Source organism: Sinocyclocheilus grahami, unplaced genomic scaffold (assembly GCF_001515645.1).
Source record: "Sinocyclocheilus grahami isolate Dianchi unplaced genomic scaffold, SAMN03320097.WGS_v1.1 scaffold1158.1, whole genome shotgun sequence".
Lineage (NCBI taxonomy): Eukaryota > Metazoa > Chordata > Actinopteri > Cypriniformes > Cyprinidae > Sinocyclocheilus > Sinocyclocheilus grahami.
This window is the reverse complement of record NW_015506337.1, coordinates 15,021-30,111: the sequence shown is the minus strand read 5'-3', so window position 1 is coordinate 30,111 and position 15,091 is coordinate 15,021. Positions and strand designations below refer to the sequence as shown.

The 15,091-nt window shown below is 35.0% G+C and overlaps 1 protein-coding gene across 1 annotated transcript in view; it reads right to left on the bottom strand.

Annotated features, from left to right (window-relative positions):
* Window positions 1–4,793: 4,793 nt before the first annotated feature.
* LOC107567419 (conserved oligomeric Golgi complex subunit 3-like) overlaps window positions 4,794–15,091 on the bottom strand; it is a gene marked incomplete at its 5' end in the record, with an annotated part of 19,924 nt that continues 9,626 nt past the window's right edge. Inside the window, 4 exon segments of the mRNA XM_016253096.1 lie at window positions 4,794–5,445; window positions 8,722–8,820; window positions 10,474–10,601; window positions 11,682–11,757. Coding sequence (XP_016108582.1) covers window positions 5,419–5,445; window positions 8,722–8,820; window positions 10,474–10,601; window positions 11,682–11,757 — 330 coding nt within the window.

Sequence of the window (15,091 nt, the reverse complement as noted above, 5' to 3'; positions counted from 1 at the left end):
AAGAGTATCTGTTGTGATTCTGTGGAACTATGGGCAGAGAGGCAGAGTAGTCCCGCAAATAAACTTGAGCTTTTCTGGAACTCCTACGGTCGGTCAGCAGATGATTTCCAGTGTTTTCTCCTCTATCATGAAACACCAGGCTGATTTCCAGTAAGGATGTGGTGGGAGATCTGCTCTCAGGTTCAGGCGTGTCAAAGGCTTGTTCAGTGCGAGCGCATGTAGGAGCAACAGCTGTTACACAGAGCCCAGGTGACGCATGAACATCTGTTCACATCACAGACCTGAAGAAGCTGAGCCAGTGTCAAAACAAACAGCACACAGCTGCTTCCATCAGCAATCAGAGACTGAACTCTGTAAGAACTGGATTCATTTCTGGAGAAACTGAGCGTGGCGTTTGTCTGTTCATAACTCAGTTTCCGAACCATTCTTCTCGTCCTTCGATCTTCTGGCCTGTAGATGTAGCTTGGGTTCCTCTTTCAATGTGTGTCTGTGGGATTTTTAGTTTTTACCTGTTTTATAGTCCAGCAGGTGAAAAAAATGGTGCATCTGATCACTTTCTCTAGTGTTATTACAGTTAACTAAAGCTAAAACCATAAAAATGTTTTCCTTGAAATACAATAAATGTTAACTGAAATAAAATTAAATATTGAAAATTATTAAACTAAATGACAATGCGCATTTGATCACTTTCTCCTCAAGACAAGGGTATAAGAACTGGATTCATTTCTGGAGAAACTGAGCGTGGCGTTTGTCTGTTCATAACTCAGTTTCCGAACCATTCTTCTCATCCTTCGATCTTCTGGCCTGTAGATGTAGCTTGGGTTCCTCTTTCAATGCGTGTCTGTGGGATTTTTAGTTTTTACCTGTTTTATAGTCCAGCAGGTGAAAAAAATGGTGCATCTGATCACTTTCTCTAGTGTTATTACAGTTAACTAAAGCTAAAACCATAAAAATGTTTTCCTTGAAATACAATAAATGTTAACTGAAATAAAATTAAATATTGAAAATTATTAAACTAAATGACAATGCGCATTTGATCACTTTCTCCTCAAGACAAGGGTTATCATAGTTAACTGAAACTAAAAATAAAAATAAAACCATAAGAAATTAAAATATAAAAAAATATTACATAAAATGTTACAAATCGTATAACTTAACTTGATGTACTAAAATAACTAATAAAAAATATACAGACATACCTGATGTACTAAAACTTTAACTTAAAATGAAAAAGGAAATTTAAAAAATTCAAAACCAATTCAAACCATTAATAAAATTATATTAGTATCTCAATTATACTAAAATAATACTAATCATTTTTTTTGCTGTTTGTTATTTTTTATTATTTATATTATAGTTTATTTTTGTTTTTATTTGTATTATTTTATTATTTATTTATTGTTTTGCTAAAATGAGTTAACATTTTAAACTTAATTTTATGTTCAATCCACTTAAATTTGTATAATTTAAGTTACCTTAATTATTTTGTGTTGGGACTACAGCCTCCCTATATGATAATGAACGTAATGGTTTTTAACATGCCATTTTTACGTATTATCTGACAGAGGAACGTCAATCTTTTAAAATACCGTCTATAACCCCAATCCTTAAAAAACCTGGTGCAGACCCTAACAATTTAGATAACTTCTGTCCCATTTCAAATCTTCCTTTTATTTAGAAAATTCTTGAAAAAGCAGTTGCAGCACAGGTCCAAGCTCACCTTAGTAATAACAACTTATATGAGTGTTTTCAGTCAGGATTTCATCCCAAGCATAGAACCGAAACCGCCTTGGTGAGAGTAACAAATTATCTTTTAATGGCTGCTGATGGTGGGTCCTTATCCATTCTTGTTTTGCTTGATTTGAGTTCAGCTTTTGATACCATTTCACACAATATTTTGTTAAACCGTTTATCTGCTGTTGGTATCTCTGGTATTCCCCTCTCCTGCTTTACTTCATACCTTTCCAATCGTGCACAGTTCTTACAATTACAACGTTTTCATTCCCATCCCTTTTCTGTTTGCTGTGGCGTCCCCCAAGGTTCTGTCCTAGGTCCTCTGTTGTTCCTAATCTATCTTCTCCCACTTGGTAATATCTTTTCTAAATTTGGTATTAAATATTACTGTTACGCTGATGATACACAACTTTATGTATCTACTAAGCCTGATTCCATTCTTCCACCTATCTGCCTTATTAACTGTCTTCATGAAATAAAAACCTGGTTCTCCGCCAGTTTTCTTAAACTTAATGGCAATAAGACTGAAGTACTCCTTGTAGGCACTAACTCTGTTCTCTCTAGGTCCTGTAGTTTTTCTTTATCCATTGATGGTTCCTCCGTTTCTAGTATCTCTGGTATTCCCCTCTCCTGCTTTACTTCATACCTTTCCAATCGTGCACAGTTCTTACAATTACAACGTTTTCATTCCCATCCGTTTTCTGTTTGCTGTGGCGTCCCCCAAGGTTCTGTCCTAGGTCCTCTGTTGTTCCTAATCTATCTTCTCCCACTTGGTAATATCTTTTCTAAATTTGGTATTAAATATTACTGTTACGCTGATGATACACAACTTTATGTATCTACTAAGCCTGATTCCATTCTTCCACCTATCTGCCTTATTAACTGTCTTCATGAAATAAAAACCTGGTTCTCCGCCAGTTTTCTTAAACTTAATGGCAATAAGACTGAAGTACTCCTTGTAGGCACTAACTCTGTTCTCTCTAGGTCCTGTAGTTTTTCTTTATCCATTGATGGTTCTTCCGTTTCTCCTTCTGGCCAGGTTAAGAATTTGGAGGTCATCTTTGACAGCACTCTTTCATGGCACTAACTCTGTTCTCTCTAGGTCCTGTAGTTTTTCTTTATCCATTTTTGGTTCCTCCGTTTCTCTCGCCAGGTTAAGAACTTGGGGGTCATCTTTGACAGCACTCTTTCATTTGAAGCTCACATTAATAATATAACCCGGTCTTGTTACTTTCATCTCCGTAATATTGCTCGCCTTCGTTCATCTCTCACTCCACACAGTACTGTCATGCTAGTTCACTCGTCACCTCTGGCATCGACTACTGTAATTCTCTTTTATTTGGTTTATCACACAAGCTTCTCCATAAACTCCAGTTGATTCAGAATTCAGCTGCTCGTATCATAACCCGGACTTACCCCATCTCTTAAACAGCTTCATTGCTTCCCATCAAATTTCGCAATGAATTTCAAATTCTTCTTCTCACGTATAAAGCTCCATAACCTTGCTCCAACTTACCTCTCAGATCTTATTCAGCCCTACACCCCTTCTCGAACCCTTCGTTCTTCCTCACTGGGTCTTCTCCATACACCCACGGCTCGTTTAACCACCATGGGTCGTAGAGCCTTTAGCCGTGCTGCTCCTCGCCTTTGGAATTCTCTCTCAGCTAACATTCGCAACTTAGATTCGTTATCCCAATTCAAGGCTAAACTCAAAACTCACTTATTCAGAATAGCGTATCCTACATGATTACTGTCTACACAAATCGCTAATTTTTCTTTGCTCTTCTTTTCATAGTTCATTGATATTATTTATTGCGGTTTTATTTATTGTTCATGATGTACAGTGACCTTGAGTGATTTGAAAGGCGCCTTAAATAAAATGTATTATTATTATTATTCTATTAAAGGGATAGTTCACCCAAAAATGAAAATGTGATGTTTATCTGCTTACCCCCAGTGTATCCAAGATGTAGGTGACTTTGTTTCTTCAGTAGAACACAAATTATGATTTTTAACTTTAACCGCATCAGTCTGTCAGTCGTATAATGCATGGCAATGGTAACAAAATCTATGAGAGTAAAAAAAAACATGCACAGACAAATCCAAATTAAACCCTGCGGCTCGTGACGACACATTGATGTCCTAAGACACGAAATTTGCAGTTAAACGGTAGAAATGAAAGGCATTCAGAAAGTGTCGAAGTTCTTTTTGCTGCTTCTCTTCGGCTGTGAGGTTGAAGGGCAGAGTTGAGCTCTTACTGAAGCAAGGGAAATGCCATTCCCATAATGCACCAGAAAATGAAGATTTATGTTAGCCCTAAAGCGGCAACATACAAAAAAATTGATATAAAATTAAAAAAAAGAGCAATTTTTTTTATAAAGGTCTTAATGTTTAATGGGCTAAATCTCATTTCCACGTTGTAAAGCTTCATGCCTTTCTTCAAATTGCACTTGGAGAATTTGTGAATCCTTGTGTGCATTTATTTAGAAAAACTATGAGAATAAATCGCCCACGCGTCAGGCAAACCGTGCAATAAACCTTCAGCTTCAGTTTGCATTAATTCAACAGTACAAAACAGAAAAGGGTCATTTGTGTCAAACAGGAAGCCAATGTTATATAAAACTTATAGATGCATGTATAAAAAGCTTGAAAAGTGAGGATGTATTTGACAGAAGATTAACTAAACTCCCAAAATGCAACTGAAGCTACCACAATGAAAAAAGAAAATGAGGAAATGCATACAGGGGAACTTCAAGAAATAATTCAGCCTAACATGATAATTATGCTATTTACTCACCCTCATGTCACTCCAAACCTGCATGGACGTTTACAAAGATATTACAGCTTATGGTCAGTCATATGGACGTTGTATGGGGTTTTTATGGTGCTTTTTTGGAGCTTGACGGACTATAAACATGCATGTAAAAGAGCAGCATGAAGACTCCTCTTTGGTGTTCATCAGAAGAAAAAAAAAATGATAGCATGCAGGTTTTAAAAGAATAATCCAGCCAAAAATGCAATTCGTCATCATTTATTCACCCCTGATGTTGTTCTAAACCGGTTTGACTTTCTTTCTTCTGCAGAAGACAAAAGGAGATAAAACCGTTTCAGTTCCCATTGAATGTTCAGCTTTTGCATTCAGGTTGGGAACCACATGAGAGTGAGCAAATGATGGCAGAACTGTAATTTTGGGGTGAACTATCTCTTTAAATGACACGAGTGTGACTAAATAATACCAGAATTCAGATTTCTCAGTGAAATATTACTTTAAAAATAATAAATGTGTTATGCACATCATTTCCTTCACCTGCACAGTTACTTGCTCTCATATCAATCTAGTTCTGCTCTTTAACCCTTGAGAAATCTGCCTCAAACACACACACAGCGCCCCCTCACGGATAGTGTGTTAACCGTGACTGAACTCACTCCATCAGCACAGACGCAGTTTCCCGTCCTCATAGAATTTAGATCTGTACAACTTGATTTAGTATCAAAGCGAATCAGAAGAAGCAGCTCGAGCACTGCAGCGGAGCAGCTTTAGTGTGTCCAGGCCTCAGAACGGGACCGTCTTTGATTATAAAGACGGGTTTATCTCCAGAATCTTCTGCCCTCGCAGGAAGGTTTTCCGGCTCTTTCTCCCCAAGGCTGACGTGGTCTAAACTTCATCGTACACTGAGTCCAGCGCTATTTCACAGACAGCAGCAGATTTATCTGGACGGCAGGAGACAAAGAAAGATTCAACTTCTATTGCACAAATGTACTTATTTCATCTTTGATTATAAAATGGATATTTAAGGCCCTCCCAGCTAACAGAGAACGCTCTCAGCATGTTCTAGCAAGATTCTCTCAAAGTTCTAAACAAACGTTCTTCAGTAACGTTAACGGAACGTTCGTTCATAACATCCTCAAAACAATAACATTATTTATACATCATTTTCTCTCAAATTTATGAACATGCTTTCAGTAATGTTAGTAGAAAATTTGTCCAAAGTTATCTGGTCTTTGATAACGTTCTCTAAACATTAGCACAAAAACATTATGATTATTAATAATTTTCTCTCGGTTATGAACGATAATTTTTCCAGTAATTTTAGCAGAACATTCGTTCAACGTTATCTGGTCTTCAATAATGTTCTCTAAACGTTTGCACAAAAACATTATTAATACATTGATCACTGGACGTTTGTCTAACATTTTTTAAACTTTACTACCAACTAGTTACTGTTTGCAAAATGATCAAATTGAGCATTCCCTTAATGTTTAATAACGTTCTCAAAACATTACCACAGAAACATTCTTTATACATCATATTCTCTCAGTTACACTACCAGTCAAAAAGTTTAGTGTAATATTGTGAAATATTTTTACTATTTAAAATAGCTGTTTTCTATGTGAATATATTATAAACTGTAATTTATTTCTGTGATCAAATCTGTATTTTCAGCATCATTACTCCAGTCTTCAGTGTCACATGACAGAAATCATTCTAATATTCTGATTTGCTGCTCGAGAAACACAAACAAAACAGTCGAGATCTCATGACGGAACCAGATTGACAAAAATAAGCAAAACACTGGGCAGAAAATTTATCTTTTTAACAGAGAAGCTCTGATTTGGGGATTTGCACTCTTGATATCTGGCAACCGCAACACATGAAAGCTCGAGTCGTACAGCCGTCCAACAATATTTTGTCCTTTTTTCTTTTATGAAAATTAAAAGAAATTTTGGTATAGTTTTTATTTCTTAAAGGTGCTGTATTGTAAGTTTTTGACTCTATTAAAGCATAAAAATACCATAATATGTTTGCAGATATTTAAGAAACATGCCAAGTTAACATATTTGTTTATCTGAAAAACAATGCTACAGGCAAGTTATTCTTCTTTGAAAATGTGCGTTCCGGGCCGGAATGTCGGTCTCTGTTTTGGTTTGTGAAACCCGCCCACTGCCAGTTTACCCAACTGTATTTCGGCACACCGGGTTGCCAGTTGGTGGGAAACACAGCGCTTTTCATTTCAGTCCTGGAAGCTGGCAAACAAAAGGGGTCAGAGCGGGAAATATAACTTTCTGCCCATCCTAAAAAGCCTCGACATCCATCCCAAAAATTTTTTATGATCAACAACGGTATAATAATAGCAGAATAAACATTGGAGATGCGTTTGAGAGATGGTTGCTGGTGTAGTTAATCTGGCAACCTGCGTGTGCATCAAGGGACCGGGTGAAAAAAATCCTCTCCAATATTTTGAATTTGGACTGCAATACCTAGTTCAACCACTTGGTGTCAATCCTACATACAGCACCTTTAAAATTAATTTTAGTCCCGTCTTTTTTCTTCAACGATATTGCATGTTGATATAGTCACAGCTATCGTTTATTGACCTTATTGTCGTCTCGTCATCGTCTCGCCTTACTCATGGGAAAAAAGCTAGTCAACGAACATTTTTCGTCATACTTTTCGTTAACTAAATTAACACTAGTGCGGAGGTTTGGACGAACATTTTATGGTCCTACGCCTTCCAAAGACGATATTAGGGCTGCAGCAAATGATTATTTTGATAATTGATGAATCTAGTGATTATTACAACGATTAATAGTAAGCTTTGTTCTATTATTCTGCTTTTACAATTAGTTAAAATATTGGGTTACACATTCTAACTAATGAATAAAAAACAAGGTCATCACTTCAGATTCTGAAAGTGTCAAACAATTATATTACTATTGTACAATTATTTTTTACATGGAACAAGGTAAGTGATTCATCCAGTTTATTTTTGGATAAATTATTTTATTCAAAACATTATTATAGAGTTATAGTAATCAAAACAGTCCTGAGCTAGATCAAGCTTCAATCTATGCAAACGAAATGATCACTTTAATGTAATAATATGATTTATTTATTCATGCACTCACTAATAAAACGTTTCTATCATTAGCTAGCTCCACACTGGAGAGCTGCTCAATAAGAGAAATTCAAGCTGTAATTCTAACTGAAATCGACATGTTTAATACTGCAAAGCTGCGTGCTTTAAATCAATCTATTGTATAAACGAACGTGATGTGACTAGACGTGACTGGAGTGGGTTTAAAAATATCCACATCGCTACGATCAGATGCTTTCTTAACTGCGGTTTTCTCACCGCTCTCATTTTTGTTGTGTTTATTTTGTTATGGAGAAGGAAATCGCGCAGCACATATTTACATATCCATCTAAACGCCGCTCTCAGCAGCGTCTGGTTCGGTTGCGTTTACACTCAGACTCTCTTAAGCCCCTTGTCTTCTCTTGAATTTCATCCGGGAGAGTTGAATTACAGTCTTGCGATACAGCGCCACACTGGTCAAACCGTGTTACTGCAGGCTCTTACATTAGGTCATATGACAAACCCTCCAGTTTTTCGCGATCGCTGAATCCAATGCAAAATCAGCAACATGTTGCATTTTTTTGCAACCCTCATAATGAAAAAAAACCCTTGATTTTTGCAATTATTTTGCGGTGAATTCGCCATTTCACCACAAAATAATTGCAAAAATCAAGGTTTCACGAAAAAACTAAATTATCAGTAAAAAAGAAAAAAGGCAAACTTTTTTTTGTGGTGAAAATTACCACCACGAAATCAGACATTTTGATTGCAAAATCACAAAAAAAAATTCACGAAATTCTGGAGGGACTGATATGAGATCAAACGGCTACTCAACAACAATAATATCTGTCTGCAATTTTTTTGTTGTCGATAAAGTTGACTAATCGTTTCAGCCCTAGACAATATAAATACATATACATATATTTAGACCACTTAGCTTAGTGATTCCTATCGGGATGTGATTGTGTCGAGACTTTCAACAAAAAATGTTTTTGAACCAAATCACCTACCCTGCCTTTAATGTTTTCTCTAAGGTTCACATAACTAAGAAAAAACATGTAACAGAAAACATTATTCAGAAATAACGCTTTCGTAACGTTCTTAGTGTGTGTTAGCCGGGCTGGATAAGCACCTGCTCCATGGAGGGACAGGCGATGATCTGCAGGTCCTCGCCGCTGTACTCCTCCTGCAGTAAGGCATGCAGTCTCTGGAACACCTGATGGATGTTGTTCTGAAACGGCATGTGATTGATCAGATTCAGTGCAGCTTTTCTTGTCATTATCCTGCTGCGTGAGCATTGCATTATGGGCAGCTGACCCTTTGCTTAGCCCCGCCTTAAAAAGTTACTGACCAATTCTATAAGACAAACGTTTTGAGTGTTCACTCTATTCTCAAGGAAGTCTATGAACGATCGGTGTGTTTTCGGATTTAATTTGAATTTTACTGAATTTCACGCTGAAAACTTATCGGTGTTGTTATCGGTAATTACGACTAAAACTAATAATACAAAAAAAATTAATTAGTTGAAATAAACATTAAAACAACAAACAGAAGATAAAAAAAAACTTTCTAAAAGATAAAAAATAAGAAAACAATTAAATCACACAACAAACTTACTAAAAAGTTAATGTTACAATTATTTTAGTTTTTAAAACGAATTCAAAATATTCATATTATTAATAGGGATGCACGATATTATCGGAACGCTATCGAAATCGGCCGATAATGGCTTAAAATGTAAATATCGGCATCAGCCCGTTATGATAAATTATGCCGATATGCCATTCCGATAAGATGAGCAACTCACATGTGCTCAGGGTGTGCTAGCGATTAGATCACGTCAGCAGTGTGGTCATTCTTGAAGCTAACTCTTTCCTGAATGATGATTAGATTCACTGTTTTGAGCATTTAATCTGAGAATGCGAGTACAGAATGATGTGTCCGGTGTGCGAAAGAGTCGAGTTACTAGCATGTGCAGCAGCAGCAGCAACAGCCTCCCCCGGGTCCTAATGCCCGTCCGGCAAGGTCTTTTATTTACTTAGGGGGCGCTGTTGGCCTACTTGTTATAAAATGAAAGTAAAATACACAAATAACATTAAGATTGTGTATATATTGTGTAAATATTCAAATAAAATGTTAAAGATTGCTTTATAGTTATTTTCAAAGTGTTCAATGTACTCTCATTATAAAAGAACTGTTGTTTATTTAATTCTCAAAAGTAAGTTTTTTTTTTTTTTTTAAACCAACATTTTTTTTTAAAAATTTGTTTATAATCTCTGCACAGGAGAGAGTTGGGTGTTGTTTTCGAACAAAAGGAAATATATCGGTATCGGCTAAAATGAGCTGGAAAAAATATTGGGATATCGGCAAAAATTAGCTGGAAAATATCGGCATATCGGATATCGGCAAATATGAGCTGGAAAATATCGGCATATCGGATATCGGCAAATATGAGCTGGAAAATATCGGCATATCGGATATCGGCAAATATGAGCTGGAAAATATCGGCATATTGGATATCGGCAAATATGAGCTGGAAAATATCGGCATATTGGATATCGGCAAAATTCCAATATCATGCATCCCTAATTATTAATATTGTTTAATATTAATAAATGCTAATTAATACGTACTAGTACACACTATTAATATTAAATATTAAGACATTATAGTAATGATATTAAATAACACTGGCTGAAAATATCAACTTAATTTCTATGGGATGTTCTGTACAATGGAGCAGAGCTTAGCAAATTGTCAATTAAAAACCCAGACTTGATTAGATAATTAGTATTTTATGATTAGGTTTAAGAAAAACAGACTTGTAAATAATATGAAGAGCTGAAATGAATCAACACAGTCAGATGTTGGGTGTGATGCTCACCCTGACGGGCTTGAACAGGATGAACTCCGTGTCCTTATTGGCTAGATATAAAGACATGCTTTGTAACGTGATGGGCAGCTTGTTTTTTAGTATCCGATAGGTGGCCATCACAATGTCGTTAATTTTGGCTAAAAGTGCAGAAAATACATCCTCATTAAAAAGTTCAAAACAAAACAGCACACTCAGTCATACAACTCTGTTTCTGAAATAAATGTCTGCCTCATTATAGTGTAATTGCATGAATCTGTCAAGATTATGTGCGGGTAACATTTCACCCCAAAATTTAAAGAAAAAATATATTTTACATAATGAAAATGAAGCATATGGATTTTTCTGCACATTTTCACACTACATTCTCATTAGTGCAATGCAGAAAAATCTCATTACTCTAATGCAAATAATGTAAATAAAGAATGTATATTATGGTAGTGTAGTGCATTAAATTTATGCTAATTTAAATTAAATAAACAATTTTAAAAACAACAAAAATATATACCCTTTGCATTATTAAATTCAAAAATATTTTTAAATACAATATTACAAAATATTAAATATAAAATAAAATGCTATTTTTTTTATATATATATACATATATATTTATATATATATATACACAGTGGGTACGGAAAGTATTCAGAAGTGCTGTCAAACGATTAATTGCATCCAAAATAAAGTTTTTGTTTACATAATTTATGTATGTGTACTGTGTTTATGTATTATGTATATATAAATACACCCATACAGTATATATTTTGAAAATATTTACATGTATATACATTTATATTATTACATTTCATATTATATACAAATATATTTAATACATAAACAACATATTTTTCTTAAATATATACATGTATTACATATACATAAATAAACAGTACACACTCATATTATAGAAACAAAAACTTTTATTTTGGATGTGATATATATATATTTTTTGTATTTAAGTTATGTTATAATATATATATATATATATATATATATATGTTTTTATAAGATTCAAGCAATCTTCTTTCTTGGTTCACATTAATATCAATATATAAATTTACAGTCTATTAGCCTTTTACACGTCGATCAGTGAAATTCACACTTCAACAATATAAAAGTGTTTCAAGCTGTGCAGCAGATCATTCAGTGCAATCAAACAGATAATTAGAGCTAATTATCAGATGATTAGAAGTTGATGAAACATTTAATTCGTGACTCACACGGCTGAGCCCAGGGCTGCTGCGAGAAGTTGTACGTCGGTCCTCCTTGAACAGCCATCGTTTTTAAAGCTCCTACCTGTTATTATAAACATCAAACTGAGGTGATCACACTATTTAAGACAAAACTAAAAGATTAAATAAATAAAACCACATTTTAACTTGAAATAGTTCAATAATCCTAAAAATAAAGCCATTAAGCTGGACATACGTCTTCAGTATGCACCGTCACATTTGACATAAATGTGTCTGTCGACCAGTGCTACATTACTTACTAATCAGTCTTCAAACTTCAGAAGAACACGCTTGGCTATACATCTCAGTTTGTGCAATTTAATGTTTGCCTCATTATGGCCTAATTGCATGAATCTCACAAACTCTGTCAAGAATATCGGCCCCAAAATTGATTTTTTTCACCGCAAAATTGAAGGAGAAATGAAATGATATTTTACATAATGAAAATAAAGCATACTTTTCAGTACCAATAAAAATTCCCCTCACTAAATTCTCATTAGTCTAAAAAATGCACACACACAAAAACACAAATAATGATTTTATATCATGGTAGTATCTAGTGCATTCATTTATGCAAATTTAATTGACATGAAACAATTTTAACATCAAAAATATATACAGTTTGTATTACTAAGTTAAAAAAAATCTAATATTTCTTAAGAAAAATAAAACTTGTATAATGTATAGGGCTGGGTATCGAGTTCGATGCTTTTTAGGCACTGATACCATCGAGTATCAAAAAACATCTCGTCGTTCGGTACCAAATTTCGATACCTAAGGGGTTAATCTCATCAGCGTCCGTGGGCCAGTAAGCATGCAGCACTAGATGTGCTCGACTAGAAGCGGCGCGGTGCAGATCGATATGTGTTTGACATCCGCCAGAGCGATTCGAAAGCGTACGGAGCAGTCTGCTCTCTATAGCTCGAGGTACTGTAATACACCGATCGGTCTGCACAGTCAGTCCGCGTATACATTCAGTCGAACACACCTACTAGTTTACACCAGATTCGGGTGGGAAGCGTGCAATCTGTGATTACGTGCCATTGCAGACGCTCGCGAAAGCATGCAATCGCTTTCTTATGCGCGCTGTTTGTACGGTTTCACTTTCGAAATCGATTTACATTCCGCTTTTACTCAAAACTCACTTTAAACCACCATCGAGTGTTTGTAATAACTTCCGATTGCCGTCTAATGTGCGTTTTGGCCATGTAATGTTGCTGAAATTAAATACGTACCTCTGAGTCAGAGCAGCGATCATAGAAGAGCGAGCACAAGCAGACAGCGCTGGTTTCGCTCATCAGCAAATCAGTGGAAAATAAATAGAAATCATGATTCTGTCTGAGCTATGCGTTTTAAAACGAACACGCACTAGTGTAAATGTAGCTAACAGATGTGTAAACTGAAGACTATTTGAGTTTTATTAAAACTGTTTGCACTTATTGTGTTGGTTAGCTTACATTTACATTGTGCAGTGGCTCAGGAGATGAGTCTTTGAGTTTGTATAAACATCAACAAGCTGAAAAAAATTAAGCCAAGTTTTTTTTTTTTTAGATAATGTAATCTTGATTTCATAAAATTGGTATCGAAAAAAAATATCGTTCAGGAACCGGTATCGAAGTCAAGGTATCGGTATCGAACCTTAATAAAACTTTGGTAACACTTTCTATGAAGCCCGTATTTATTATGCATTAGAAGAGTATTCTTAAAATCATTATAATGAATTATATGTTGTATCATCTCATGAGTAACCATAACAACAGTTTTAATGCATTACAATATTTACTTATTTATGGTTACAGCTTTTAAGAGTATAATGATTTATAATACACAATGAACACAATGCATCCACTTACAATGGATTATATTTCCCATAGTTATAATGCATTATAAATCTCATATCTTGCCATTAACTTGTTACTTTACTTAAAGCAGACAAAAAAAAAAACACTTATAAATAACAACAACATTAATAATAATTTTTTTAAATTTTTTCTTAAACAGCCGAAAGATCAGATTTCTAATCAGATGAATGTGTAATAGCACATTTGATTTAAAATATATTTATTGCATACTGTACAGATCTTAAATGACGTCAAGATATGAGACTTATAACCCATCATACATTAAGTGGGTTTAACATGGTGTTTATTGTGTGTTATAAATAATCATACTCATAAAAGTTTTATAATGCATTATAATTGTTATGATAATTTTTTGAGATGAAACAACATATTATGCATTCATTATAATGCCTTAAGAATACTCTTATAATGTGTTATAAAAATGGGCTTCATAGAAAGTGTTACCAAATCTTTCCATCAAAATAAAACGCATATTATACCCGTTTACCTGCCTGTGACCATGTGAACAATATGTAATCATAGTCTGATTACAAGTATTTAATTTTTGGAATCCAGATTACATGTAATGGGTTACTACCCAGCAGTGTTGCCGACCCATAATGCTCTGCGGGAGTGAGAATTTCCCAGTGAATCCTGACCTTGGTGAGAAACTCCTCCAGGTTTCCCACAAACATGTGCGTCTGCTGCTGTATGAACTGCTCACAGCTGGACTTCAGGTGCCGGTCCACGTCTTTCTTCGAGTCGATGTAGTGCTCTCTTATCTGCGGCGTACCCTGGTGTGAAAGCATTAGCGTATGATGAACCGTTAACCATTCACTATGGATCGGGAGTCAGGTGTGAGGGTCGGAGACTCTGAAGAGCATTAAAGACCCACCAAATGGAATGAATAAATAAATAAAGCTACATTACCTCCAGTAGGAACTCAAGGATAGCGTTATGGCTGTTCAGACGGAAGAACTTGGGCACAGCCTTGGGGTTGAAGATTTTAAAAGCAGCGTCTGAGGACGGAGAAAAGCAAATGTTGTTATGCCCTCTGGTGGCGCTTTACTGACATTACACATACATTTCATCAGGTCACAGTCATTACACACTGCTGCTCATTCACAAACTTAGCTGTTATAAACTCACTGTAAACCACGGTTCTTGGGGCTTATTGCTTTAATATGCAATTCATTGGGTTATTTTAATGAATTTTAATCCTGTATTTAAAAGAGGACATCCTGGGTTTTTCAAATATAACTTCCTCTACTTGGTTTTCAGAAGTCTTGACATCACATTTCAGCAATTTGGGTCAAAAATTACAGGCTTTGTAAATGACTTAAACTCACTTTAGCGTATATATAAAACATAGAACTTTTATTAACAAAACGAATAAAAATACACCATGCTATAAGGTATATTATTTCAAAAAGCAAATGTTTTTTATGGTTTTAGTTTTAGTTAACTATAATAACCCTGACTTTGAATTACTTTTATTTTTATATTTTCTGCTTTCATTTTCATTTTAAAGTTTTAATAATTTTGTTGTTTTTGTCA